Genomic DNA, 27423 nt, shown 5'->3' on the forward strand with positions numbered 1-27423 from the left:
CAGCTTTTGGTTCTCCTCACATTTCCAGTTCTTCTGAGAGTCTTTTACAAGGTGGCACATGTATTTATTGAAGTCATCTGACATAATTACATTCTTATTATTGCTCATTATTACAAAGAAACAAATTCTTTGAGATCTCTTGTTTGTATAATCAGATTTATCTCCACATATGCACTAGTTCAAGCCCAAGATTGACTGAAAATTTTAAGTTTTCCATCCCATCATTTGTGATGCAGTACAGTATGTTTGACATCTTCCTCTCTGTTCAACCATGCAATTTGAAGATCTGAAAATACAGATGAAAGAAAGCAAGACAAAGATGATAATTTGAATAAAAAGGTATTTTGGAGAGATCAAAAAGTTTTGCCTAGGTGCTAAGGGAAAGGTACTTATAAAAGATTGCTAGAGTTTTCATTCTAAACTTAAAATCTTTAAAACTGGTTCTTAGTTGAATCTTAATTTTAAAGCCATCTCAATTTCATAGACACTCCTATTTCTTAAGTGCCTGCGCACTCCTGTGGCTTTTGTTGATGCCCCAAAGCCTTTTGCTAGTGAGTGGCTTGGTGGCTGTTTCAGATGGCGAAGCCCAATTGAAAGCCAGGAAAATGTTTGCTTTCCTGCATGGCACCTGATGGGTCTGCCTTAGTAGGCACTCAGTCTGGTGGATGAGGTTGGTCATGGAAAACATGCACTGAAATAACGGTATGCTTCTGTTTGGGTAGGGGTGGGTAACATCAAACCATTTGACATTGCTAAGCTTAATGTATTAAGCAAACCAAGCATGGGACAGGCTTTTCATTCACTCATCTCACACACCCGTATACGACCACCTGAAAACAGCCTCAATTATCACCCGCCTGCCCCAGCAGAGTTAACCCCAGGGGACCACCCCACTCCTTCCCATCTGCCTCACCGTAGGATGTTTAAGTTTAAGGCAGCTCAGTTCCAACGTGGAGCAGCTCCACCTCAGCCACATCCTGCCTCTGTGCGGTGCCAGACTTCCACATTCCCTTCCCTATGCCTCTGGGCTGGATCGTAGCACAGCATGCTCATGCACTGCTACCCTCCCATCCTACAGCAAGGCTTCACCTTCACCAGCACGGTCACAATCCTGGCTGGCCTGCTCCAAAACTCTGTACACTTACCAACCAAGCACACTAGTGGGAGATGCTGATCAATGAGCTCTGGAGCCACAGGTCCCCAAGGGCCCAACAGTCCCAATCCAGGAAGCTAAAGCTCCTCCAGAGCAGCCTCTTTCTTCCATATCATATTGTTCCTGCAACAGCACGGTTGCCCAGGCACTTGCAACATGGGATGTCCCAAAAGCCTTTGTAAAGAGGCCGTGGTATCCTCATATCAACTTACTTGTAGCCTTTGAGTTATTAGCACCTTACAGCAAAGTAATAAAATCTTGCTTAGTCCTGAGAAATGAAGGGCATATCCAGTACCTTGCTGATGTGCAAGTATTCTTTATTTAGATCTTTTCCACAGATCTGAAATTTAGGTTGCATGTCATAAAGACCTTTCAATAGTGGGTACCATTCTACTTTCCATTTATCGTTCATTTCTTCTCCTAAGAAAAGAATATTGGTCAAGAGTATGGATGCAAAAAGTAGAGAAGCTTGATTTCAGCTATCCATTCATCAAACTTTGTATTCATGTTCTAAATACAACCTCATGCTCCTCAACTCTCGTTAATGCTCCAGTAATCTGCAGTTTTGGGTTAGAAGCTCAGATACGCTTTCTATAGCTTTTGCTGATATTGCAATTTAGCAATTGCAATTTAGCTCAATTAGTTAATCTTTTTTTAATGACAGCATTACAAAAAATGAATTATCTATGTTGCCTGTTACAATCTTCACCACAGCCATGGTGCAAAAGGATGCAGTGCAGAAGGGTGAGCCCAGGGCTCGCAAAGGCCTCACAGAAATGTCCCCTACTACACAATGCCCTTGCAAATGCCTGGTTGTCACGCAGCTGCTGAGACTGAGGGATCCTCCTCCCCTTACAGCTCCAGCTGTGCCTGAGAGAGGCAGCAAGTCTTGCTCCTAGAGCTCCTGATTGTACGTGCCTCGGGATCTGCGCATGCATTGACCCGACAGCAACAACTGAGAACCAGAATTACCAGGTATGCAAACTCCCTCCGAAACCCCCTTGACGCACGCGGCTCCTGGTTTTGCCTGCTGTGACAACCAGCATTTCTCCCATGGCGGGGACGCCCCACGCCGAGCATCCGTCCAGCTCTTGAGCAGCAGCAGCAGAGGGTAGAGGCAGACCTGTGCCGCGCTGGGCGCCAGCCTCCCGGCTGCAGCAGCAGCTCGGGGGTGATGAGGCAGCGCCAGCGGGTACCGAAGTGCCCAGACCTCCTTTGTTCAACTTCGTGTTCCTTCTGTTAAGTGCTGTAAAACTTCTGATCTGGCATTACTTCAGAGGTAGCTCAAACACTGTTTGGAATGCATTTAAGTAGCACTACAGTTTTACAGCTACTCTAGGAAGGAGGAGCTAAAAAAATGACCTGGTTTGTAACTAGGTTGTGTCTTTCAGATCTTACTGCTTATTACAACATTTTACAGATTTAACCAGTCTTGTCTCTTTTGACCTGCTTGCATCAGTAGTATCTGGCTCTGCAAATTGCATGCATGGGGTTATCATACATCTGGATTTCCCAAAGTTTTACCTTTCAGTCCAATTTTGTTTGGCTTTAATATGAGAATTTTTGCTCTCTAGGGCGCTGTTTGCCTTCAAATTCCTATTTTCTAGAGTTAATACTGTGTAGCGTACCACATGCTTCACACAACCGCAAGTCAGATGCGCAGCACAGTCACACAAACAGGTTGTATGGCCGAGAGCAGCGACCTCCTGTACAAACACAGGAATCAACACAAACAGAAATCACGCTTGCCCCTGTAGCACCAAGCTCGTTACTTATGTGCTACACAGTCCCTTTCAGATGAGAAACTCTGGAAAATATATGGCAACTTAATGTGTGCACGCACCTACCTTCTCAAACTAAAACCTTAATCTGGTTTAACTCCAGAATGGGACATACGACCACACACAGTTTCAAACCTGCCAGGGTGCTCAGCCTTTTTCCATAGTCTCAGAATGAACTTGACAAATGGAATAAAGTTGCATTGGCTGAAGAATTCCACTGAGTTAAATCTTCCTCTACAGAAATAGTGTAATCCAGAGGAGAGGCAGGTTGCTTAATAAAAAAAAAAAAAAAAAAAGTCTCAGGTAAGACTTGGGCAGAATCCAAATGTCAAAATTGGCTCCTAAAATAACAGCTCCGTGACCACCTGGATTTTCAGTAGTGATCTTATTTTGTTGCAGAGACCACTAATTTTTAGTAAGCTTACGTGGATATGAGCTTCTTTTTTTGTAAGTTCACTAGAAGTCCCACATTTTCACAACACAAAAGGAAAAAATACTTAGAGGAAACCTAAGTGATGCACAGTTGTTTTTACATGAGGTGCTTAGTTTTTTTTGACTAATATTCTTCAATGAGCAGAAGTTTTATGGCACAGCTCCATAGAGAAAATGCAACTGAACACACAGAAAAACAGATACCCAGCAAATCAGCTTTTGCAGCCTTGCAGAAGTTTAAGGTAACAACTCCATTTAGTATGTTACTCAGTCTTTCTCATTCCCCGAAAAAAACCCCAAGCCCCACACAATACAGTTCATTAGAATTCAATCCTTGCTGTGCTGCAGTATTAATTTAGCTAAAAGTTCTTGAATCCTTGCCACTCCTGGATGTTTCTCCATTGCTCAAGATAAATTAGTCACATAAAACTTGAAGCATTTTAAGCTTTACCTTATTCTTCTGCTTTTGTTAGTATTACTTAGCTATAACCTTAATATTTAATGTTTCTGCACTTGCTCCTAGTGATTGGCATTATGAGAATATCTATTAATTTGTCTGCATTTCTAGGGCAAACTCAGCTGTGTCAGTACTCTGCAATACACAAGTATCTGAACTAGTATTTGCTGCCTTAGTTGCTTTATACAATTAACGTAATTAGTTTCTATTTGTTTTTTCTTTTGAATGCCTTCCTGAATCCTTCCAGAAATTATGACATAGTATTTTGGGGTAATCTTTGCAAATACTGGATATTCTTATTTCTTTCCTTATTAGTATCCACAAAGAATGTTTCACTTAGTCTGACTGCAGTTTGACAGGTTTCTAAACCTGAATTTCAGAATTCATTAAAACCACTGTGAGTATTTATCACAGAGTAGAAACAGAACATCACACTATTGCATAACATGAAAAATAAATTGAAGGCTGTATTGTCCCATACTTTAGGACACGGGGACAACATGCTGGATGACATTATTACATCTCCTACAGTATTTTCGTCTTCAAACTTCTTCATTTTCCCAGAAATTTGTTCTCTAGAACAATTAAAGATCCCCAATTATGTCCATAGGTGTCGGGAGGAACAGCAGGAACACTAACTAGAATCTTTTAACTTCATTGGGATGGTATTTTGTCACATAAAATAAAATTTTCAGGTAATCTGCTCTGAGAATAAGATACCGTTTATGTGTGGGAAAGTGCAACTGAACTAGCTTAATTTTTACTTCAGCCACAGCAGAATAGCTTAAGTATATATTGCATGCTTGTACTTATGCATATTTTCCATTTTGCCATGGTACTTCTCAAAATTTAACAGCATTCAACTCTGTTCAAGGTAAGTGGTGGTAATTTTCATGTAAAGTTACGGGAAAGTCATATGAAAAGACAACAAAGTAATGCAAATCAAGAAGTGGTTTCATAACAGTTTGTGTTAGAAATTATGAAGAACTGTAGTCTGACAACAGGCAATCTGTTAGCAGTCCCTGTCTTACAGACTTGCTTCTCTCTAAATACTGAGAGTAAAGGGAAGTGCTTCTGCATACCAAAATAATTAGCTTAATGAAAACTAAAAAAAAAAAAAAATTAAACCCCCCAGTCTTATTGTTAGGGAGCACCCAATATACCACCTTTACTTTGGTACATGTAAGCTCCTTCCAAAATATATACACGAGCTATGGCTATTCTGGGAAGGTCACAAAGTTGTATATGCTGTATTCTACCCCTTTAAACAGACCAGCTCTCTTCAGTAGCGATTTAAACACCAGTAACTAATTTTAGGTATTACAGAAAAGAAAATCTTGGCAGGCATGTGCCATTCATTGTATTTAGTTATTTTATTTTCACTATCCAAACTCGAAACACACAGTTAAGTTTCAGGTATCGATACACAGTTTTCTAAAAAATATCCCCTTTCATGTTCTCTTCAATAAACCACGTGTTTAAATGCTTGCAGTCCAACCATAAGTAGCAGGTGTCTTCTTCCCCAGGCACCCCCAAAGGGACTTGTTCTACTTTAATATAAAGTGTTGTAAACCTCTTATTCAAAAAGCAAAATTCAGAAAAAACTCCTTAGCAAAAAACCTTTTCAAAACTGCTGTCTGGCATGGCACAACCTTAAGCAGTTTCCTTTGGTATACTAATTCTTGTATTTTTCAGTCAGGTTACATCTCTGAGTATTTCAGATTTAAGGCAGACGATACACAGTTTAGAAATACATTAGCACATATTTCTCATGGTATGGCATTTTCAGTAGACATCAGTTTTTCATAAATCATTGTGCATTTCACATTTCAGAAAGCTTCTTCAGTGTTGAACATCAGCCTTTTTCCATCAGTCTTGTTGTTCTTCTACACTTCTACTTTTGCTCTCAGAACTCCATCCTCCAGGTGTTTGTGATCATACATTCCTGAAAAGCTTGCTTTCTTTACACAAGAGTTACATTTCTTCATACTTCATACAGTAACATCTTTTCGCATTCATTTCAAGGCAGCTGGTCAACATCTCAACTAAATGCATCAATTAAAACTTAATTTCTGGAAAAAATTAAAATAATTTCTACATATCTTTTTACAGTTATATTCATCTGTACATTTAGTAACAATTTTCTCAACTACGGAAGCTTTTAATCAATACTAGGACTTGACAAGAATATGGGTTTCTTTTCCTGAAAATTCATTCCTCCTTTGGCTTATTACATGACTGTTGCAAGGTTGTGGAATATATTTAAAAACTAATATTGAAACTTAACATATTTGTACTGATAGACAACAAACCAATATTATACTAGACAATACTTGTTTGCAGAGACTCTATAAGATATATTGTGCACTTAGAGAAAAATTCTTTCACTTCAAATACAAGTGCAAAGCAGTAGTTAATATTTCAATTCTACATCATAGCAGCAGTCATGTATGCATAAACCAGCACTTTTTCTAAAAAAAAAAAAAATCACAGCATTTTGGGTAGCATAATAATTACACTGAAGTATGACAAATGCAATGCCAACTGAAGAAAGTTTCTAAAACAAGGAATTGAGTCTGTTAATACAAAGGCTATATAAAAATATGGCATTATACAATGCTACTGTAGATCTGAGAGCTTTTGAAATGCAGTGTTTTTTGTTTGGTTTTTTTTTAAAAAAGGTTACTACAATTGGCAGTAGCAAATTCAGCAAAAACACTGCATTTACATCTGCAACAGCTTTTTGAGAAAACCATTTGGTCTGCTCCAGGACCTAAGCATTGATGCTGCAGATGATCACACATCCCCCAAGAGTCCTAAGCACTACTTGGTCCTATTCACCCAGCTAAGAATACTCATCCCAAATGATCAAGCCCTTTGCACAGACAGACTTGTTACAAAAGACTATATGCTCCTGACCAACAGCACAAAATTATACTGCAGTGTGAAGATATGGCTTTCTCTAAAAATCATAAAGTATTAAAGTAAAAAAAAAAATCACAAGACACTTAAAAATCATCCTTGAGTTCAACACTATATTTATGCAATCAAATAGACTATGTAATCCGTCATACTGTAGTAGAACAAGAAAAAGACTTTTTATTCACTTGAAAAAAATAGCAGACTGGAAGATTTCTTCATTGCATTACACAAACTTCCCTGAGATTTTTACATAAATTATATTTAGTCTACTATATATCAGAAACCAGTTAGCTACTGAGTGTCATACACTGCAAATTTTACATAATTCCTGCATATGTTATCCAGCTAAAATGCTGTTTCAATGCTTTAAAGCTTTATCTTCTTTTGTTGCAAAAACCACATACACACAACTGAGACTACAAAAGCAGACATTTTTTTCACAAAATTTTAAATCTTCAAAGCAATGTATAGAAATGGAGAAAACAGATGTTAAGTTGAACAAAGCACTTTGAAGTTCTTTGCAGCTTGAAAACTGACTGTGAAATTAGTTTTAAAAATTATCTATGCAAGTGCTTGGTGGCAAGAAAACCAACAGAAATATTATTAAATGCAATAGGCAGAAAGAGGGCTGATGCTGCCCTCCCTATTTAGCAATCTCCTGTATCATAAAAACATAATTTTGTATGAGTGATTGTGGGAGAGATACATCACAGTGGTACAAAACATTGCTATACTGGCACTATGTTACACTAAGTAAGGATTTTTTTTTTTTCCTAAAGTTGAGGTACTTAAACTTCTCATAAGATGGATGTAGTTAATCACAAATCTTAAGGAGGCCCCACAGTGAAAGTAGCTCCTCTGTTTCACTGACTCACTACCACAAATTTTAAAAATGAACACTTCATTTTAAATACAAATCTGGATGTCAGGTCAGTTTGCCAAGTTGTATATCCCCTTAATTGAACTTCTCTCAGCAAAAGTCCAAGAAGAACAAGCATTGTACTTTGCAAACAATAATGCTTAAGAATAAGTAAAAACAAACAAGCAAACAGATTATTTGAGCTAAAAACAAACAAAACCTGCAACTTTACTGCTTTGAGATATGAGATTATCCCCAAGTTTTATGCCCGGAGGCAAAACCGAAGAGTTGTCTTGTCCATAGATCTTTGTTAGACTTATTTCAAAAGCCAAATTATATAGCTTAAGTAACCTGTTCAGGTGCCTCTGATCTTCTTCCAGTTCTCAGTAACTGGGATCATGTCCTTGTCCCCCGCTGAGTGTGGAGCAATTGCACTTGTAATTCCTCCTTCCAAATAGTCTTACGTTGGGTATTACCATAGAAATAAACAGGAGGTAACTTGCGCCACTTCATTACAAAATAGACTTGATGTGGTTGTGACTGGCCGTATCAGATACTGGGCCATAAGCATTCTTTTTTGTGTACTGGAAAGAATGTATAAGGTGATCATCTTAACAGCAAAGTGAGGAACTGTGAAATGGAGGGCATTTTCTAGATTTTTAATTCTGCTTTAAAAAGTTCCCAATTTACAGATACACTTATGACTGTGTGAAAATTTCAAAGATGGAAAGAATAAAAGAGCAGCATTTAAAAAGCAGTATGTTTAGCTTTTTCATATTCGGAAACAAACTGAAGACACTGTCTTGTATAAAATGGCTTCATTTCTACTTGTTATCACTGTATCTTCAGTTATATAAAGGGAATCTAATACTCAACAGAGGTAAAGAAGAGTAAGAAAAACTGGATGTTTGCTTTTTCATTTTATATTAAAATTTTCACATGGATGAGTAGGTTTTCTGGCTCTCCAAATTAAGAATAATTTGCTCCCTTTCCCTTGAAATACTTATAGTACATCACACAGCCTACTATCTCTTTGCATATATTGCTGGCTGATAACTGATTCAGACAGGCACATTAAAAGTTTCTGGGTTACATAACCACTTCCATTTTGTTATACAGAGAAGCCTTTTCTGCATCAACAATGAAAAGATTATAAAACTGTATTAACACAAGCCCTTGTGCAACACACAAAACAGGGTGCCAAGTCACTATATACTCAGTGTGAAAAGACTTTTAGCAGTCTTTTCTGTGCATCTCCATTTCAACAAGGAAATACACTGTCTTTTCATCTCTTAATCTCACCACATATTAAGTCACCTCTTTTTTGCATTGCCAAGTAAGGCAAATAACGGTGTTGTAGACTGACCATATATTAGATTATTTTATTTAGAAAAATAATTTCTCTCCCTATTGAGAATTTCAACATGTTCTCATAGTAGCAAATATATCCTGATAAAGAAAACCAGCAGGATTCCTCAGTATGCAGATGAGATAGGATATTTGCCACACAGATATTACTTCCAGCAAAGGTAAGATGCACATGTGTACGTATGTCAATTATACACAGCAGACCAAGTACAGTTTGTTCTGCATTCCAACACATCCTCTGAAGGTGGGACAGTTTTCTCATCCACCCATGTTGTCCCTTATATGATCCACTCGCTGAGCAAGATCCCTAAAGGTGGGGCGCTGGGTAACATTATTGTTCCAGCATTCTTTCATGATAGCATAAATCTGGAGAAGAAACAAAGAAAATCAGTAGCAGGTAAACAGATGCTACAAACAGTTAATAGTTACTTTCAACTGGTCCAAAGAACATCCAGCTTAAATTTATGCTTCCAAGCAACAGTGGCACAAGAGTGTGCCTAAAGTCTTGCTATACCAATCAGTTTAGCTTGATCCCAATAACAGCAAGAAGTGAGGATAGCTAGCTCTGCAAAAGCCCTTATTATGAAAGGAGATTTTTTTTTTTTTTAAGTTAGTATGGAAATTTACTCAGGTAGTTTTTGAAACTTTCGAGAGACTTATGTTACTTTGCTAAGTTTTTATCTTCTTGCTTGCTCTTATTTTTTGGAAAGCTCAAAGTTTAACATGAAAAATGCTTTACAAGTCTGACCAAAAATCAGATTTACAAAGCCAGCAATTCTAAATTAAGCTTCTCCTGCAATGTTAACATACACTTCTCCACAGTTGTATATTAAATTCTTAATTGTTCTTCATATATAATCAGAAATAAGCCAGAAAAGTTACTGCGCAAACTGAATCCACTTCTAGTAGAAGTATTTATATGATTTTTGGAAGAGATTTCCATTACAATAGGCATTTGGCAACAGTCTTCTGTTTTCCCAAACATGTACCCAATACCTGGTCACAAAACAACTTGCCAAGCTCTTCCCTTACGCTATTCTCACTAATTTAACCCAGATCATTATTACCACCTTCTCATACTTCGAACAATTTTTTACATGTTGCTTAAAACAATCTGCACAGCTGCCAAGAAAAAAAAATTGCATCAGTTCCTTATTTTTTAGCAAATCTGAAACTCCTGCATTGACCAAGCTGCTTTAGACCCAAGTCTCAAGCAGCTTGTAAGCTACAGACATCTGGAAGATTTAATATCTGTGATGACTGGCCTTTCAGGATCAAAACGGGAAGAGCACAGTTTCTGACAAGAGAGAGACATTTCCACTTTGCTTGGTATCTGAAGAAATGTCAGACATTGAAACCTTTGCATTAATTTGGATACAGTTTCAGTAAAACAGATTATGTATTATCGTATACATCTGATATTCAGGTTACCTACAAAAAGCCAAACCTTTGCAATTCAACAATTGCTGTATTCATACATATAATGTGAGAAAGGTTACTTCAGAGACTTCTCTTTGGATTCGCTATAGAGTGTTTCTTCCCCCATGGCTTCCCTGCCCCACCTGTACCATTCTTTCTCTTCTCTGCTAGACCACTTGACCCTGATCTCTCCCGTCTCCAGTTTTGAATGATTGCTTCTTGACTTACTGCCAAGTGTGCTTGATTTTAGAGGGATGCAGCAATTGATCTGAGCTGGAAGCTAAATACATTAAAAAGCATAATTATTTTACTTACGTTCTTTCCCTAGTGATCCACCTACCCAGCCCTACCAGTTCAACTCAAGCTGAAGTGCACCCTGCTCTGAAGAACAGAGAACTACAAGACTTAGAAGTAGTATGAAAGTATTTTTTTAAAACATCTGGAGTATTAGCAAAAACAAAAGAACACTGAATTAATTCGTGTGCTCTGAGGATGGCTTTACATACATATACACTTCAGTATCTGCAAAGAACATGAATACAAATCTGAAGGCCCTGAACATAAAAAATCTGATTCATATACTTAACTGTGCCTACAGTCTGCAGGTACCTCTTGACTGAGAATGCTTGACAGGGAATAATATACACGATAAACATGAGTATTCCCTATGCTTGAGGAGGGAAGAGCAAGAGAAGGAGAATAATCAAGATAAGGAGTTCTTTAAATCCTGGAATTAAATGTGAAAACTGTATGTAGATATTAAGATACTTCTGTTAAATGTTACAGACTTCAAAAGAATCCACAGTTCACAGCTTTGAACAAGAATCTCTATATGGGACTTCCACGGAATGAGTTCTATATACTAATCTCATTGCCTTAATAAATTTATATTTTTGAAATAGAAGCCTGAGTGCCCCAGTACAGAAGTCAGTCATAATAGTCTTACTTTGTACACTTAGACAGACTACATTCTAGGCTCCTGAGGGAATGTAATCTAAAGAATCAGAAAAGAAATGTGATTATATGCATCATGCAACTGCTAAAATAACAGAACAGTCACTCTGCTTGTATAAATACTTCAGTAATCGAAGCAGAACAAAACACAAGGTTTGCATTGACCAGGTACTCACCCCGACTAAGCACCTTTCAAGACTATAGTAACATATTAATACAATACTTCACCTCGTCAGGGCATCCATCTGGTCTCGGTAGTCGTCCATTATTCTTCAAAAGCTCTATCAAATGAAATACAATCATCTGCCCTTGTTTATCATTGCCAATCATGCGCATGAATTCCTGAAACAGAAGGCCAACTGTCATAAATAATTTTTAAAGGAAGAAAAGATGCTGCAATATTCTTACCAAAGGAAAATTCTTTATAAGAATAATTAATAATAATAATAATAATTAGAATAATATATAACAATGATAAAGTTATAAATTACAAGTCCAGAGAAAATAATAATTACAGAATTTTTTTTGTGCATGGATAAAAACAGGATGATACATACACAATTTAAAGCAGTAAGTGAAAAATCTTAAAAAATGTTGATCATCTGATGATTAACTAGTTTTAAAAGGATAAACCTCACAGCTCATTCTAAAAAGCTCCCCGAAACATTAAAACAAGATCTTGATGCTTTGAAAAATCCCAGTCAAACAGAAAACAGATAATTTCATACTGATGTATACAAAAAAGTTTAACAGGATTGATCAGTAACTACAGGCCAGAAACAGTAGCATAATTAAAGCCAGCAAAAATGGCTTAGATAAATCTTGCTCTCCAAAAATCAACATAACCCAAAATGAAGATTAAAATCTCACTCAGAGTGACAGAGATCAAAAGTAAATGCGGAAGTACTATTGACTGAGAATACTTTCTGATCACAACAGAAAGGAATTATTTTTCCTCCAATTCTACATAAATTTCTTTAATGATTCTTGACATGAAAGTGTGAAACAACTGCTGGTAGAATATGCAAATGGCCAAAGTTGAGGAAACAATGTATAATTATAAAGACTATGACAGATAAACAGACTGCTTTGGCTAACTGGTAAAATTAATTTTTCCTGATACATACCAATAGGATAACCAACCTGATGAAGTGGTGAATGCACATGTAAAGTTGATTTATTCAAAGTATATTCAACCTGAGCCCATGACTTACTCTACCACTTTCCATTTCATAATCCTTCTGAAGAACAACTCCAGGTGTCTGCAATGTTTATGTTGTTATGCAGCAAGAGCTGCCCCTGCCTTGAGAGTTCTTCCTTGAAGAAGGAAGAACTTCCTTAGTCATTGTATCGAATTACTAAGAGGTCCACTGAGGTCAATGCAGAGATCTTCCAAGTGCATTTTTGCCTATCATCATTGTTCAGCTCTCAAAACTACATTTGCCAGGAGTGAGACACTGGCCAAAGGTGAGGACAGTAAATATATAAGGCTCAACTCTCCTCTGTTATACCTGCAGAGGACTGCTAGGTAAAAGTAAGATCGTGAATCTCATTTCCAATTGGACAACTGTTACTCAGTGCACAAGTAGTACTTTTCTCCATTCACTGTAAATTTGTCTTTAAAGGTGTCTGTCAACAGTCTGTGAAAAGCCACTCCCTTTCTTTCTTGAACTTCAATAACTTACTAACTTGGGTTCTGGTAACATAACAAAATAACTTCAAGTTACCTTATTTAAATCAACTTAATGTTTACATATTTGTTTAGCTCAGCCTTAGATTTGCAATAGCATTAAAAATACGTGTCATGTTGCAATGAAACAGTTGCATCTCGGATTACTCTCCATGAAGGATGAGAAAGAGCAATCTATAATGAGAGATTTTCAAATCTTTTTCAAACAGTTAGGTGTTAGAGGATGGATAAGATCTGCACAGACTACCAGGTAATTTTCAGATCTCCTTTCCTTCTTATCGTTTGATACTAATACTTTTTAGCATGTTGCTGTTTCTGATTGGATGCTGCCTCAAACACTAAGGTACCTGCAGAAAAGGATCAGTAAATAGCAACCTATTTAGCTATAGGAACAAGCTACATATTTTCAAAAATTTAAAAAAAAACAACCAAAAAACATCTGAGAACCATTAACTATGTACTTACAGCTGGTGGGCTTTTGCTCTTGTCAATATAGGTGAAGAGTTCATACAAGACCACACCAAAACTCCACACATCCGAGGCCACAGAAAATTTGCTTTCTGTCAGAGATTCTGGAGCATACCTGCAACACATAGTAAAAGGAATATCGTTTGTGTAATGTGTCTTTTTGGTTTTGAAGATATTTCTTTTAAGAAGAGTGATTTTTTTTCATGAATAAGTGTTCTTTGTTCATAGGCACTAGCACATTCTTATTTCCTTCCATGACTTTCACTAGTAACTATTCTTTTAATAAAAATTAATTGGTATTGAAAACACAAACCACCTTAAGCAAACACAGTTAGTGATAAGTACATATAAGTTTGGGTTTTTTCCAGCAAAGCTGTAAATATTTTTCTTATCTGTAGTGTGAGTAAACAAGATTTTGATGTGATATGGCCTGGAAAGAAAGACAATTATAGCCAGTAAGCATCCTTCCATCACTTTCAGTGAGCCTTGAACTGTGTCCCAGGTACTTCTGGACTTAACTTTTACAACTCCCAATAACATCTACTAAGATGCCATTTTGTATTATTTATCCTTCAGAGATGACATTTTTACAGTGCCTAAGGCAGACTAAAATACAGACTAAAATCACATGTACAGAATGGCATTTTCTTTTGCTCTCAGGACATAAAATGGTTTTTATCACAGTTATCTGCACTCGTATTTTCTAAGAACAGAACTGAAGTCTATATTTTGCATTCTGAATACAGTCTACCAATTTCCATTTCCTAATTCTTCAGCCTCCCACAGGCTATACAGAGTGTTCTTTTCCTTTCCAAGGTAAGTGCAGCTTGTGGACCACTACTGTATTTTGGAGTAACTTAGACCTCCTTTGAAAGCTCAGTGCCCAGATAGAGATATCTACCCAAATAATCAATCCAGCACTTTAACCTTACTAATTACAGTCTGTGGGATTTAACTCCACTTGGTCAACAGAAGGTCTATCCAACAGATCTCAGCTAGAGAGATATGAACGACCAGTGTTTAGGGAACCAAAAGGTCCAAAACTTTGAAAGCATCCTGGGGAATGGGCCCTTTTAGATTTCTTTTATCTTTTAATATCTTTCCTGTTGCATACTATTTCTTTTAAATATTTTGGTAATTTTTAGGTTTTTTTTTTTTTTTAAATATGTTGAAAAGTTCTACATGCTGTTCTGTAAAGTCAAACATCACGTATGTGACTTTCACAATGCTGGGCAACTGACTTGGAGTTTACACTTAAAAGTGTCATGATATGCAAAACAATTGGCTGAAACTGCAAAAACAGAAAATGTGCCATGATTTCATATACCAAAAGAAAACTTACCAAAATATAGGGCTTTCACCAGGTTCTTTTACTTTGTAGTATTCTTTGTCTTGTGGCAAGACTTTTGTCAATCCAAAGTCTCCAATTTTAACTCTGTTCTCATTCTCCACCAAGATATTTCTTGTTGCTAAATCCCGGTGAACATATCTTTTTGTACCCAGGTACTCCATGCCCTAGGCGTAAAGTTCAGAAACACAATAAGAAAAGAGTTACTTTTACCATTAAAGAGCTGCACTTTCCCTAAAGGGATGAATTAACTTCAATGTTAAAACTAAACACAGATTGTTACCAAAATCTGTGTGCTTGAACATTTGTCTTCTCTGAGGAGTTACTTTTTCCAAGCACAGGGACTTCCCTTAACTGAAGGGAGACAGACTGAGCACCCGTCAGAGACAAGTTATTTTTGATTCTGTAGCTGGATAGCTGTTACAGCTCCTTTCTGTGGCCAAATGCAGTTTGCTGCTGGTAGACAGGAGAAAAAAATTTGGGCTAAGCTACACAATCCAGGACAGATGAGAAGATTGTCCTATTTACCCATTTCATTTAATCTTTTTTCTTCACTTTGTACCTCTGTTTTCCTGATTGCTTTATGAAACTTTATGATTCCTTGAATTTGACAACTATTCTCTGACTGTATTCCCACCTGTGTGCCATGTTTCTCTTCTGTATGGATCATTATTCACCAACACAGTTCTGCTTATTGTTATATGTCCATGGGTTGCTGTAACAAAACATTGGTCCGAAGCCATGTCGTCTTTTGCTGCTGATGATCTCTTCTTACCAACGCACATAATTCATTTTGCTAACAATGGAATGTGGAAGAAGCCGGTGTGTGTAGTGGCATTACTAGAAAAAGGTCTTGGTTACACAGCAATTGATGGTGGACAGAAGTTGACACTGCACAATGTCAAGAGATAGCTGACTCACACGTGAAAGGGAACGCAAAGCAAGCTGTCATTTTCAGAGTTACGTAAGAAAGCATCTACTCCTTCCACACAACTGAAAAGCAATAAATTATGCTAAGGGGATCGTTGAACTCAAACGTTTTGAACATCAACGTTATGCTATTAATGCTAAAATATTTCTTGCTCTCTTATTTTATTTTTCTAAGAGAGAAACCTCAGGAATAGTTTGACGCTAACCTTCCCCTCAGGCTTGTCACCTCCTCGTGCCACGAGGTGGCATCGCTGCTTACGCGCATCCCATTCCAAAACCGCCCCAAAATGCCCTATTTTATTCTTCACGACCCGCTGATCCACGGCTATCTTGAAAAATACCAGACCTAGCTTTTTCAAAGTAAGACTCCTGGGTTTCTGATACAACCAGTCTATGTAAATGCTATAACTTTTTATTACTACTACATACACCACTGAAAACAGTCCTAAAGTTTCTCTGATGATAGCAATTTTTCTGTTAGCCTGGAACATACCTATTCTAAGAGAGATACTGAATTGAAGTAATGCAAATTCTAAATGGAAGTCATAATCCTGTGGCACTACTCTAACAATGGAGTTGAGTTTAATTATGTGATTCAAGTGTTTCTACCAGTAAAGTTGGGCTCTCCAGCAAGGACACCTGAAGCACTTTAAGCATTAAGAGATGGAAAAATTGATTTATTCTTAGTCTCTTCTCCTATCAGCCAGCCAGCATTAACAAAATGCAGGGGCAAAAAAGCAAAAAAGAACACCCCAAAAACCAGATGCATGGAGAAGTTAACTTCCTTATTTGCCGTTCTATGGTCACAATTCTTCAAAGTTGAACATAGAGTCCTCTTGCTTACCATCAGACAAGCTGTACTAATGGCACAGGCTGCACCAGAAAACAGCTGCACTAATTTGCATCTACAGAAATATCACCACTAGCAAATGCCATCTCTGAAAATGCTGCTTTTCACAGTATGAGATATGCACCAAAAAAATATCACCTCTAAGTCAGGAAACCTTTCCCAGTATAGTAGCAAGGAACGAAAAAACAGCAAGCAAGCAAACATACTCATCTTAACCCTCAGGTATGGGCATGCCTTCATTTCTCTCATACATTTGAGAGAATAGCAGCAAGGCAGAGGGAGAAAGATTTTTTTATTAAAAAACCCAAAATAACAGAGTGACAGAAATACACAGCGGACAGAAGAGATGCGAGATGCTGAAAGAGCAAACATAGCAAGAGAAGCAAAAACAGCTAAAGGAAAGTGGGAAATGTGATCAGCTAAAAGAAGAAGGAAAAGCATTCAGATTCCATTTTCATAATATCAGGTACTATGTTTTTAATTAAGTTGTTTTGAAGTAACAGAATGCTGCAGATTAGAGTGACATCTTAAAGTGATCAATATAACCTCTGCTTTGCAGGCCATACAGCAACAACAGTGCAAAGCAAGACACATACACTGTAATTCTTAGACTTTCCTTCCCTTACAAGTGAAGAAAAGAGAGTTCTTTAAGAGCAAGTCTTATATGCAGACTTCCCACATTCTCTTACTGTGTGTACCCATGCTTCGTCACATGAAAGAAGGATGTTTTCCCACTTAAGTATCTGTGGAAGGCATACTCCAACTCCCTTCCTCTTGGTTGGTGCTTGGTACTTAGGAAGCAGTCATTTCATCTGCTATTTTGATTTTTCATCACCATCCTGAAGACCTATAGTATTTTGATGCTTCTTTTATATATGTGTGTGTACACACACACACACATTAAGAACCTACTTCTTTGTACCTTCTGAATACAGTTCCTTTCCCAAAGTTTCCTACCATACTTGCACTGCCTGCTCAGGTCAAAATCCACCTTCCATTCCTCCTATCAGATACCTCTGTCTCAGAGACCAGGCTCCTGAGATATGTTGCCACTGTTGCTCCTTCAGGCTTTGGATAAGGCTTTGGATAAGGCCTCAAGACTTACTTAAGCAAGCTTCACAGCTTCTTACGAGAGTGAACAGGGCAGGCACCTTATGACCCTTCAGGTCACAGGCTGAGATGGCCACAGAATAAAACAGGTGAGTGCTTGCAGCCTCTGAATGTTCAAAAATCCCTGTTACATCTTTATTCTATGAAAGATTCACTGTCACCGTCCTCCTAGGTGGTGCTGACTGTTAGACTCTTCCAGCTCTTTGCTTGAAGGAAGATTGTTTTCAGTGAATTACCAGCACTGATAACAACAGTTATTTTGTTGCAGAAATAATATTCAGAGAACTTCTTCTGCCTGTTGCTGGAGAATGACTTATTGTTTTGGAGACACAGATCAGAGGGCTTTTTAACCCTCTTTGAGTGGGTGGTCACATGTCAATCCTTCCTCTCTGTGGAAAGACTGACAGTTGCCACAGGTGAACATTTTCTTTTTTCCAACCTCATTGCACACTGCTTGCCCATCAAGGACTTTTTGCTGGAGACTACCCACCTAGCCTTACTTCAGTGAGGCACACGAATAGGTGAGATCAGCTGCTAAAGGCGCATGCAGCATCCTTCTATACATGACCCAGGTTCCGTAGTTAAAAGGTTTACCGAGGCAGTCCAGTTTCAAGCAGGGAATTATCAAGCTCCGTTCACCAGGTGAAAGTTTGAATGCCTGGAGATCTTGGCTCTGGCAGAGACTCTCGTGCTTGATTCTTATCAGGCCTTTTCTGCTATATTGCAGAAGGAAAGTCTTCTGCTCTGAATGTGGCAGGGCACAATTATAGACATAAGAATATCTGTGGGCTAGGTAACCTGAAGAACACTCATTAAGTAACCTACTGTTTCCATGTCTTTGATGCGGGTATTGGGGAAAGCAATTAAAAAATATTTCTGGTACATGCCTTGAGGGGGTACGTGTGTGTGTCTTTTTTTTTTTTTCCTCTTTTCTCTCTTCCCTCTGCCCCACCCCCCTTTTTTTTCTTTATACAAACTACTGAACATGCAATGAGATCCAAAGTGTCTGTAGTGTCTTGTGTCTAAAGCATAATAACAGAATAAAACTAGGGTAGGCATAAGCCCTCTTTCTGAGGAAATGAGATATCACAATAAAGATCAGATGTTTCCCCCCTTTTCAGACTTTTATGAAGGATGTTCAGTACCAACCACTGAGACTAGCAAATAATTTATTACAGCTTTGGGCACTTCTGTGGCCTCTAGTTCTTCATACAGAAATCATATATCTTTGCTCTTTCTGCTAAATAAGCTAATGTTGTTTACAGTACAAAGTAAATTTCTTAAACGTATACATGCTGTTATAGTGGTTTTATAGCTGAATGTCCAAGTTCTGAAAAATCCATTATAGTATGTCACAAAAAGTTTGCCTCTGTGAGCATATTAACTCCTGCAAAATTTTATTTCAGCTCTCATTAGGGAGTGAAGAGGTTTTACTTCTTCTGAATGAAATATAAGCTAAGCAAACTATAAAATAAACAAAAATAAATGGAGTATATTCTGCCTCAGTCAGCAGACAGGCCAGTCTCAGAATCTGGTATTAAGATACTCAGAAGTTTGTCCAGTTCTTGACCACATGAATATGTATTGCTACTTTTTTTATAGAGAGTTATGTGGTGCTAGCAGCCCAACAGTATTATAAAAGATACACAAAAATAACCAATGATGGTTGTTTTGAGACAAATGAGATGAGACCAAACAGACAAAAATTTGTTGAAAAATATCAATCATCTGAAATTTCCTACCTTGCATATCTGAGAAGCATACAGCAAAAGCTTCTTGTGGTCCAGCCTCTCCTTGTGTTTCTGCAGATAATCTCGTAAACTTCCATATGGTAAATATTCCATAATTAATCTTAGATTCCTACGACCTTTTACAACAACAACAAAAAATACACTTAATTTTTCTGTCATTTTCCAATGAAAATTTTTGAAATACAAATATTTACAAACTTCTATGAATAGAAGTTATAGAAAATAGTCTTGATACCAAAAAAATAATTTATACATACACCACTATGCAATTTTTAATGTATTACTTAACTGCATTTGTTCAGGAAATGCCATTTATTTAAACACAACAATAATGTGCATATGCTTGATATACAGAGCATCACTAATCAAGATCACCTTATCAATTCTTTAGCTACTATTGCTAAAGCAATGCAAAAGTGCCATGTGCATATCTGTGTTTATGTAATTCCTTCTCAGTGCCAAGATGAAACTCAGAATGGCAACCGACATCAACTGGTCAGCAATTTTACTATCTCTAAAGTTTAGTCTGATTGTGAACAATCTTTTTAGAGTCAGATCCTGGGCAGAACCTATGCTTTCATTCATCAGCTTCAACAGCATCAACAATTCACTCGCTCACACCTGTTTCTGAAATTTTTTCCTGTCTAGTCTTTTACTGTAGGCTGTACAAGAATTGGTAATATCCACTCTGGGACATTACCTTGAGCAAAAACCAAGAACAGTTACAAAATGGTTGTATTTTCTCATTTAACCCCAAATTCTTTTCTAGGAAGACTTTTATGCTTTAAGATAAAGAAACTGGGTAACTAGTCAAAATGGTACTTTCTCTAAATCAAATTATGCAATGAGCTGACCTAATAAAATGTCCACCTTGTACTGAGATACGACAGTGTCTGTATATGACAGACACTACTTCCTTTGATTTGTACTCTCTAAGTCCTGGTCAAGTTAGGACAAGTTAGTGACTTTCAGAAACACTTACCTCTCTGAATTTCTCAGCATGCAAACTTAGGTGAATACACCTGAAGGTGTATTCAATATAGCACATACCTGCGCTGTAGCATACTCCTTTGTATTTAACAATGTTATCATGCTGCAGAGATTTAAGTATTTCGATTTCTCTTTCAAAGTCCCTAAGGTGCTCTTCTGTGCTATGTTGCAGCTTTTTCACAGCCACCACCTCCCCAGTATTATCCTGCAGTGGGTCATACCGGCACATCTCAACACTGCCAAAATTTCCCTAGATCACAAATGGAAATACTTGAATTAAAAACAAGTCCACATCATTGTCTCTTTCTTAGTGCTTATTCACACTGCCTCAGTGTTCACTGTATTAGCATTAAGGTGACCACAATTAATTAAGTGCATGCCACAAAACCTCCCTGAGAGAAAAAGAGTGCAGGATCACAGGTAACAGTTCTATAAGAGTAAGAAACACATTCTATGAAAGGAAGCAAACAGCATGGGAGGAAATGAGGACGAGGGGGTGATGTCCATTCATTTTCTCCCCCTTCTTCACAAATTTCCACTTGCACTTCCAAACTGTCAGTTGGTATACTCCTTTTCCTGCAATTGCAAAAATGCCTTCATTCAGGTTCCTCTTGGCTCTTACTCCTCCTGTGTTTCTTGGTGGTTCTTCCCCCATTTGTTTCAATGTTCTACCTTCTTCCCTTTCTCTGTTTATACTTTCTTTATCTTCCTTTACAGTCATCACCTACCACTCTGCTCCTCTCACTATGCTATGCTACCACTTACAGTCAAAAGCCAAGCATCTGCAAACAGAAGTAGTTCTGCTACTTCGCTTTCAGACTTGCTTTCACTAGTACTTGGAGTCAAAGGAATATATAGCTATCACGTCAATAAAAAACATAAAACAGCAAGGAACCATTCCGGAAAAATGGTAGTTGGTGAAGATCTGCCAGCTGCACTTGGTCATCTGTCTGGGCATGCTTTCACACAGCCAGGCTCCAATGACATGCAAATTTAGTAACCAAATGCCTATTTCTAAAACCTAAAATGTTCAAGGCCTACATGTATATCAAAGATATTACTGAAATTAGGGACTGTGTATTCAGACTTCTCTGAATATGCATGCACAAAAAAACCCCAGCCCTACTAGTTCTATGCAAGACTGCTCTGGAGCATTTTTAAATGAATACCAAGTACAAAAAAAAAAAATTATGTCAGATGCAGCTCTGCATTACTGAAAAAGATTTTAGCCTTTCAGTGTGACTGGATTCATTGTAGAGGTCAGCTATCTTTTTTCTACCTAATGATATTGTGAAACTGAAATAAGATCTAAAAGGAACTGCACGTTGTGGTCAGATATGACTGAAATTAATTTCTGTAACAGAATCTTCAATGTAAATAATGTACATGGGGTCATTAGAAGATAACTGAAAAAGATAGTTCTTTCCTAAGCAATTAGAGAATTTCAAAACATCCTACCTTGCCAAGTTGCTGTAAAAACTTAAGATGTCTTTCTTCAAATTGTGTTGGGTCCCGATCTTCAAAAGCGCCAGAAAATCCAAGTGCTCCAATTCTCATATTTGGCAACATATCACTTTCTGTCAATAGCTCGTAATCTGAGGGGTTGGAGGAAGAAGGGAAGAGAGAAAGGGAACAGGAGGCATAGAGAACGAAACAGGAGCATGAAGAAACTTATTACAATCATGGCATGTTCTACCTTTGCTCAGCATACCCCAAGCTCAGTACAATATTAACAACCACCTTAATTTCTCTGGAGTAATTTGCAGTCAAAGACAAACACGTATTACAAAAAAGCCAAATTATTTGTCTTGACTCATATCAAGTCTTCCTTTAATTTCCCAATTTTCCTTTTTGCAGGCCTATTGTACTTCAAATCTAGCAACTACTGTGCAACAGCTCCACTACTGCAGAGGGGAGAAATGTAAATTTCAAAGGCTTGTGATAACGCACACCTTCCACTTGGAAAAAAGAAAGATACCTGTTTATTTTATTGAGAGAAAAAAGAAAGACACAATCCTAACATATTTAGTTAAGAAACTAGAATGTTTGGGATAGACATTAACCAAATGAGAAAACTACTTTGAACGATACTGCTAACTTTTGATGTGTTCTCTTTTAGAAGAAACTAAAAAGCAGTAACACAGTGTCCTTATGAACTTAAGATTTCCAGGGCTGCTTTGGACAGTGGTTGTGGGTCAACATATGAAAAAGAAAGGCACCATATGAAAATGAATCAATAGGAATCACGGTTCTTTTTGCCCACGCACTCTTGTATCACAGACTCACCTGGAGTGAACAAACTATTCAAGTCACGTATAATTGCTCTAAATGAAGGCCTGAAATCTGGCTCGTAATCCATACAGTTGTTTATAAGGTTTGCTAGTTCTGTCCAGTTGGGGGCAGGAAGCTGGTGCCTATCTTCATAAAACTGTAGTTTCTAGAATTAAATACATAAAAGCCATTTTAATATAAAACCATGAAGAGCTGCAGAAGTCTTAACATTCTCACCAGAGCAGCCAAAAAAATACAGTTCTCAACCTAGATTTGTTATCTCACTGAACATACATCTGACCAATTTACGTCAAAAGCCAAGGCTGACAATGTAGCAAGATTGGCACAATTTAGAGTAATCAGTTCAGAAATTCCCAGTCAGTTACTGGTGGAAGATAAGAAAACAGAGAAAGATAATGAGAAAGATCATGTATCCTTTATTGGTAATGTCATAAAACCTCAACTAGATGGGTCCAGCAGAAAGTCTATCCACCTGTGAGCTGCCTTAGCTCCTCCAGTTGTAAAAAGCTTCGTAAGTATTAGGAAAGAATGTGGATTACTACAGGAGAGGAGGGCAACTTCTGAAATACCTAGGTATCTATAAGCTAGGCCTAAGTAGACCTTGGAGCTTATTGGAAAAGAGTATTACAACACCTGAGAAATCAGATCAGGGTTTGTGAGAAGGTAACAGTCCATTTACAAAAATACTACTACAAATCTTTTTGTAGTATAGTAAAGGAAATCATCTTTTTGCTTCCAACTAAGGAAGCAAATAAGAAATAATATTTTTAGGGAATGTGTTTCCCCTCCACCCCCTGTCCCTTGTTGAGACAAGGTTAACATTTCTGATTCAGCTAAAACAGTAGAATTATCTGCAACACACAAAGTCTTACAGTATTTAAGATATTAAATTACTAGAATAATGCCAATTAAAATCCTCGTACATTGTTAGGAATACTTTCTGTTTAAAGTGATGCACTGTTGCAACAAAGCAACAGAAACACAAACAAGGTAATGCTGCCAATGCTGTACTTTGTTCCCATAAAAATCAAACATAAACCCAAACTTCAAATCATCACTTCTGATCATTATCTACCAGTAAAAGTGTCCTTTTCCTACAGTGGTCATGGGCCACAAAGTTACAAGCTGATATAGTTACAACAGCAGATGTTTTAAATTAGAAGTGTCCAAAAAACTGTTATGACTGCAGACCTAGTAATACTTACTCTTGAAGAATCCAGCGCACTCAGAGGTTTGTCTCCTCCACTGCAGATTTCCCACAAAGTAGTACCAAAACTCCATTTGTCTGTGGCCAAGCTTAATTGTTTGGGATTCTCAATACATTCAGGTGGAACCCATGGTATTCTCTCAAGAAGAACTGTGCAATCATGCAAAGGAAACATGATGTTAAGATGAATAATAAACCCAGAAAATTCTGTAACAGATTTGATTTAGTAAAAATGACTTTAGTATATATAGGTATTTCATTCTGTAACATGGCTTTAATACCTTTCCAAGTTTTTGTTCCTGACTAAAAAAAAAAAGCTACAGAATATGTACAAAAGTATTATTTATGAATCAGAGTAGAGGACCATTAGTTTTATTGTAAAATAAGCCTAATGTTATAAAACTGCCTTAACATCATTTCCATGCTATATTTTTGTTCCAACTTCTGTATTTCCCCCAGTGTTACCAAGATTTAGTAGCTACCACAAAGGAACTAGATGGCAAAGAGTAAAAAGTACTTTGCTAGTAGTTGGCACATTATGGCACAGCAAAAGGCGCCATAACAAGGAATTTCATACCATTTGATTTTTAAACTTTTGATACTGATTGTAGTAACAAGATAAAAGACGGTATTGTACTGATGTAGACTGAGAGCTCCTTAAAATGAGATCTCGTAAGATTAATGTAGGCTTCTCATTTAAAAAGGGAGAGTTTAAACAGTTTATTGGAAAATAATGACACTGCATTGCTTATAGTCTCTTATTTCTTTTGGCATGTATAAAATTACCGAGTATAAAGTGTGTTCATTTTTCCAAAACAATTAAAATACTAGATAAAGAATAGTAAGGTTATTTCGGTTTCATTAGCATAACAATCTTGCACGCACTTTTCACTTCTTTTAATTTAATTAATTTTGCTGTTTATAAAGCATTAGAACAACCCCAATGGCAGATGATAAGCCAGTATTTTTAGCACCAAATGGCCTCAGGTATTCACCGAGAAATGTACTGAAAATGATTTTCAACTGCCAGGCAGCATTTTCAAAAGTGCATTTACTTTCAGCTCTGAAAGCTTCTCCAAGCTATAAAATACAACAATTTAATCTTGATCAATAACAGGATACAAAGTCCAGCAGCTACCTGCAGATGCAACAGACTTACTCATGGTACCTTACAGCATACTAATAGTAGTGCCAGTGAAGAAAAAGTTGAAAATGAGAACAGCAAGAAAAAAAACCTCACACAATGGAGAACTGTGGCTTTATTTCCTGTAGCTATATGCTGATAAAGAAGATACTCTCAAAACTGCTGACTAGGACAGCAGAGATTATTTTAAAGTGACAGATGGATGAAGAAACTTACTGTAACAGAAGTACCTTAGATAGTGGTCAGAAAAAACAAACTTATTTTTCAAGTTAGAAGCATTAAACAAGAAAGTTGACACAAAGACTTACTATCTCTTGGCAAAACTGTAATACTGATCCCAGGATCACTTAGTTTTATAAATGGAAGGTTTCCAGACTTCCTGTCTTCCTCTCTGATAAGCAAGATGTTTTTTGCACAGACATTCCCATGAACAAGGCCTTTATCCTCCTATGAACAGAAATTATCTTTTACATACCGACAAAAAAAATCTTATGGTTGAAGAGGTATTTAAAAACCAATACTTTACAGCACAAGGGAAACATCAGCAAAGAAAATAATGATCATAGATTAAGTTGTTCACATCTCAGACATCTCATCAGTTCCTCTCAGTCATAGTTTCTAGCCAATTTTCATTCATTTTGATTCTCTACCTCAAGTTTCGAGTTTAAAACTATTTGTTGTATGTTAACTCAGAAGAATACTAATCCATCAGTATGATCCTTTTAAAATGAATATAAGAATATTTAAATTCTGTTAAAGGGAAGATTCATTTAATATATCATATCCTGTCTCAATTAATGGCCTTTGTGTTGAATTAAACAGACTGTACGGTTGGGACCTAATGCACAAAAAGAATGTACCAGCAGTTTGACCAATACAATGTTTTCCCCTCCCAGTGGTTAACTACTACTAACATTGCCAGGAAACAGTTTAATGTTCAGCATCATGAGCTGATATGGGAAAATCAGGAAGGACTGATTCCTGGGGGGGTGACAGGGAGAATTTTTACTGGAAATGTGTTCTTATTTCATGCTAAAATATAAAACGTTAAAAAAGAACAGAAAATTCGATAACACTTTGTGCAAGATACAGAGGTCTGTCCTTCGCTATCCACTGACTATTTAGTATATGCCCAGTCTATTTTCAAATACCTTCCACAGTTTCAAGAAGAAGGGTAATAGCTCAGCCATTCTACATGTATTGGCCTGAAACACTTAAATTCAGCCACTAACAAAGAAGAATAAACTACTTACCAGAAAATGCATGGCTAATGCCAACTGTTTGGCTACTTCCAGCTTCCACAAGATATTGATAACATTTTTGTTCTTTTTCAAGTATGTGTCCAAGGATCCAAATTTTACATATTCTTGTACAAGGATGTCTGATATAAAATATTAAAAAGAGTAACAATTAAAACCAACAACAGCTAATGGAATTTCAGGACAGATTAATTACTCTAGTACTACCCATCTCTTTCTTTGATACCCTGTTGGTGAACTAACTAAAAATTCAAAGCTATATGACATCTAAGTATTGCCACAAATATTCTATGTTCCTTATACTTCTTCAGGGGGTAGAAGTTTGCCTAATTTCTTCTCAAATGCAAAATTACTAGATTTAAAGTTTTTTACAGAATAGGTTTCCACCTTAACAAATCCACTGAGCATCCTTCCACCCTCATTTGAAAGGCACAGTAAATAACATAACTTCTGATAAAGCATAGTAGTGTACAGCAATATCAACGTAGCGAGTCAAATAACATTCAAGTCATTCACTTCATAGTTGTTTACAATCTACATTCTTAGCGAAAAATACAATGCTTTGGTGACAGAAGATGCTCTTCTTGAAAACAGACTAATATTTGCACTAAAAAAAAAAAATTGTGTACATATAGGACATATCCCTCCATGCAGTCATCCAGCAAATAACCCAAGAAGCAAGAACCATTTCATAGTACTGCACAGTCTTCATCAGTTTCAATACAACAATTTCAAACTGCATGACTGAACTCTTGCCTTCAGCCGCAAGACGCTCACATTGCAGTGTTTCTCATTTAGACTCCAAAGACACTGGACACTATGTGATTTTTATAACAAATTCATTTTATAGACAGCAAACTACTTTTTTTTTCAATTATGTGAAGTGATTTTCATCAAATCTGTACATCAAGTGTGTAACCTGCAGAAAAAGTAACAGCCTCTTTCTGCTTCTTAGCAACTGCCTCCTACTAAACTGTAATAAGTCTCTTGCCTTCAGAAATAGAACTGTCTATAGAGGGCAACTGTGATCTAAAGGAGA

General features: G+C 37.1%; 1 protein-coding gene across 12 annotated transcripts in view; it reads right to left on the minus strand.

The window, feature by feature from the left end:
* Nucleotides 1–5177: 5177 nt before the first annotated feature.
* The window catches only part of JAK2 (Janus kinase 2), a 93355-nt gene continuing 71109 nt past the window's right edge, over nt 5178–27423 (minus strand). For all 12 annotated transcript variants that reach the window (XM_087741464.1, XM_087741469.1, XM_087741468.1 and 9 more), the window contains 11 exons: nt 26379–26506; nt 25434–25572; nt 23980–24131; nt 22769–22919; nt 21941–22077; nt 20543–20732; nt 19484–19608; nt 14846–15018; nt 13501–13618; nt 11574–11687; nt 5178–9338 (listed from right to left, as the gene is read on the minus strand). In XM_087741464.1, coding sequence (XP_087597590.1) covers nt 9231–9338; nt 11574–11687; nt 13501–13618; nt 14846–15018; nt 19484–19608; nt 20543–20732; nt 21941–22077; nt 22769–22919; nt 23980–24131; nt 25434–25572; nt 26379–26506 — 1535 coding nt within the window. In that variant the 3' untranslated portion in view covers nt 5178–9230. The remainder of the gene's footprint in view (nt 9339–11573; nt 11688–13500; nt 13619–14845; nt 15019–19483; nt 19609–20542; nt 20733–21940; nt 22078–22768; nt 22920–23979; nt 24132–25433; nt 25573–26378; nt 26507–27423) is intronic.

This window comes from Nipponia nippon, unplaced genomic scaffold (genome assembly GCF_047370975.1).
Source record: "Nipponia nippon isolate SJK-2023a ecotype South Korea unplaced genomic scaffold, ASM4737097v1 scaffold_8, whole genome shotgun sequence".
Classification (NCBI taxonomy): domain Eukaryota; kingdom Metazoa; phylum Chordata; class Aves; order Pelecaniformes; family Threskiornithidae; genus Nipponia; species Nipponia nippon.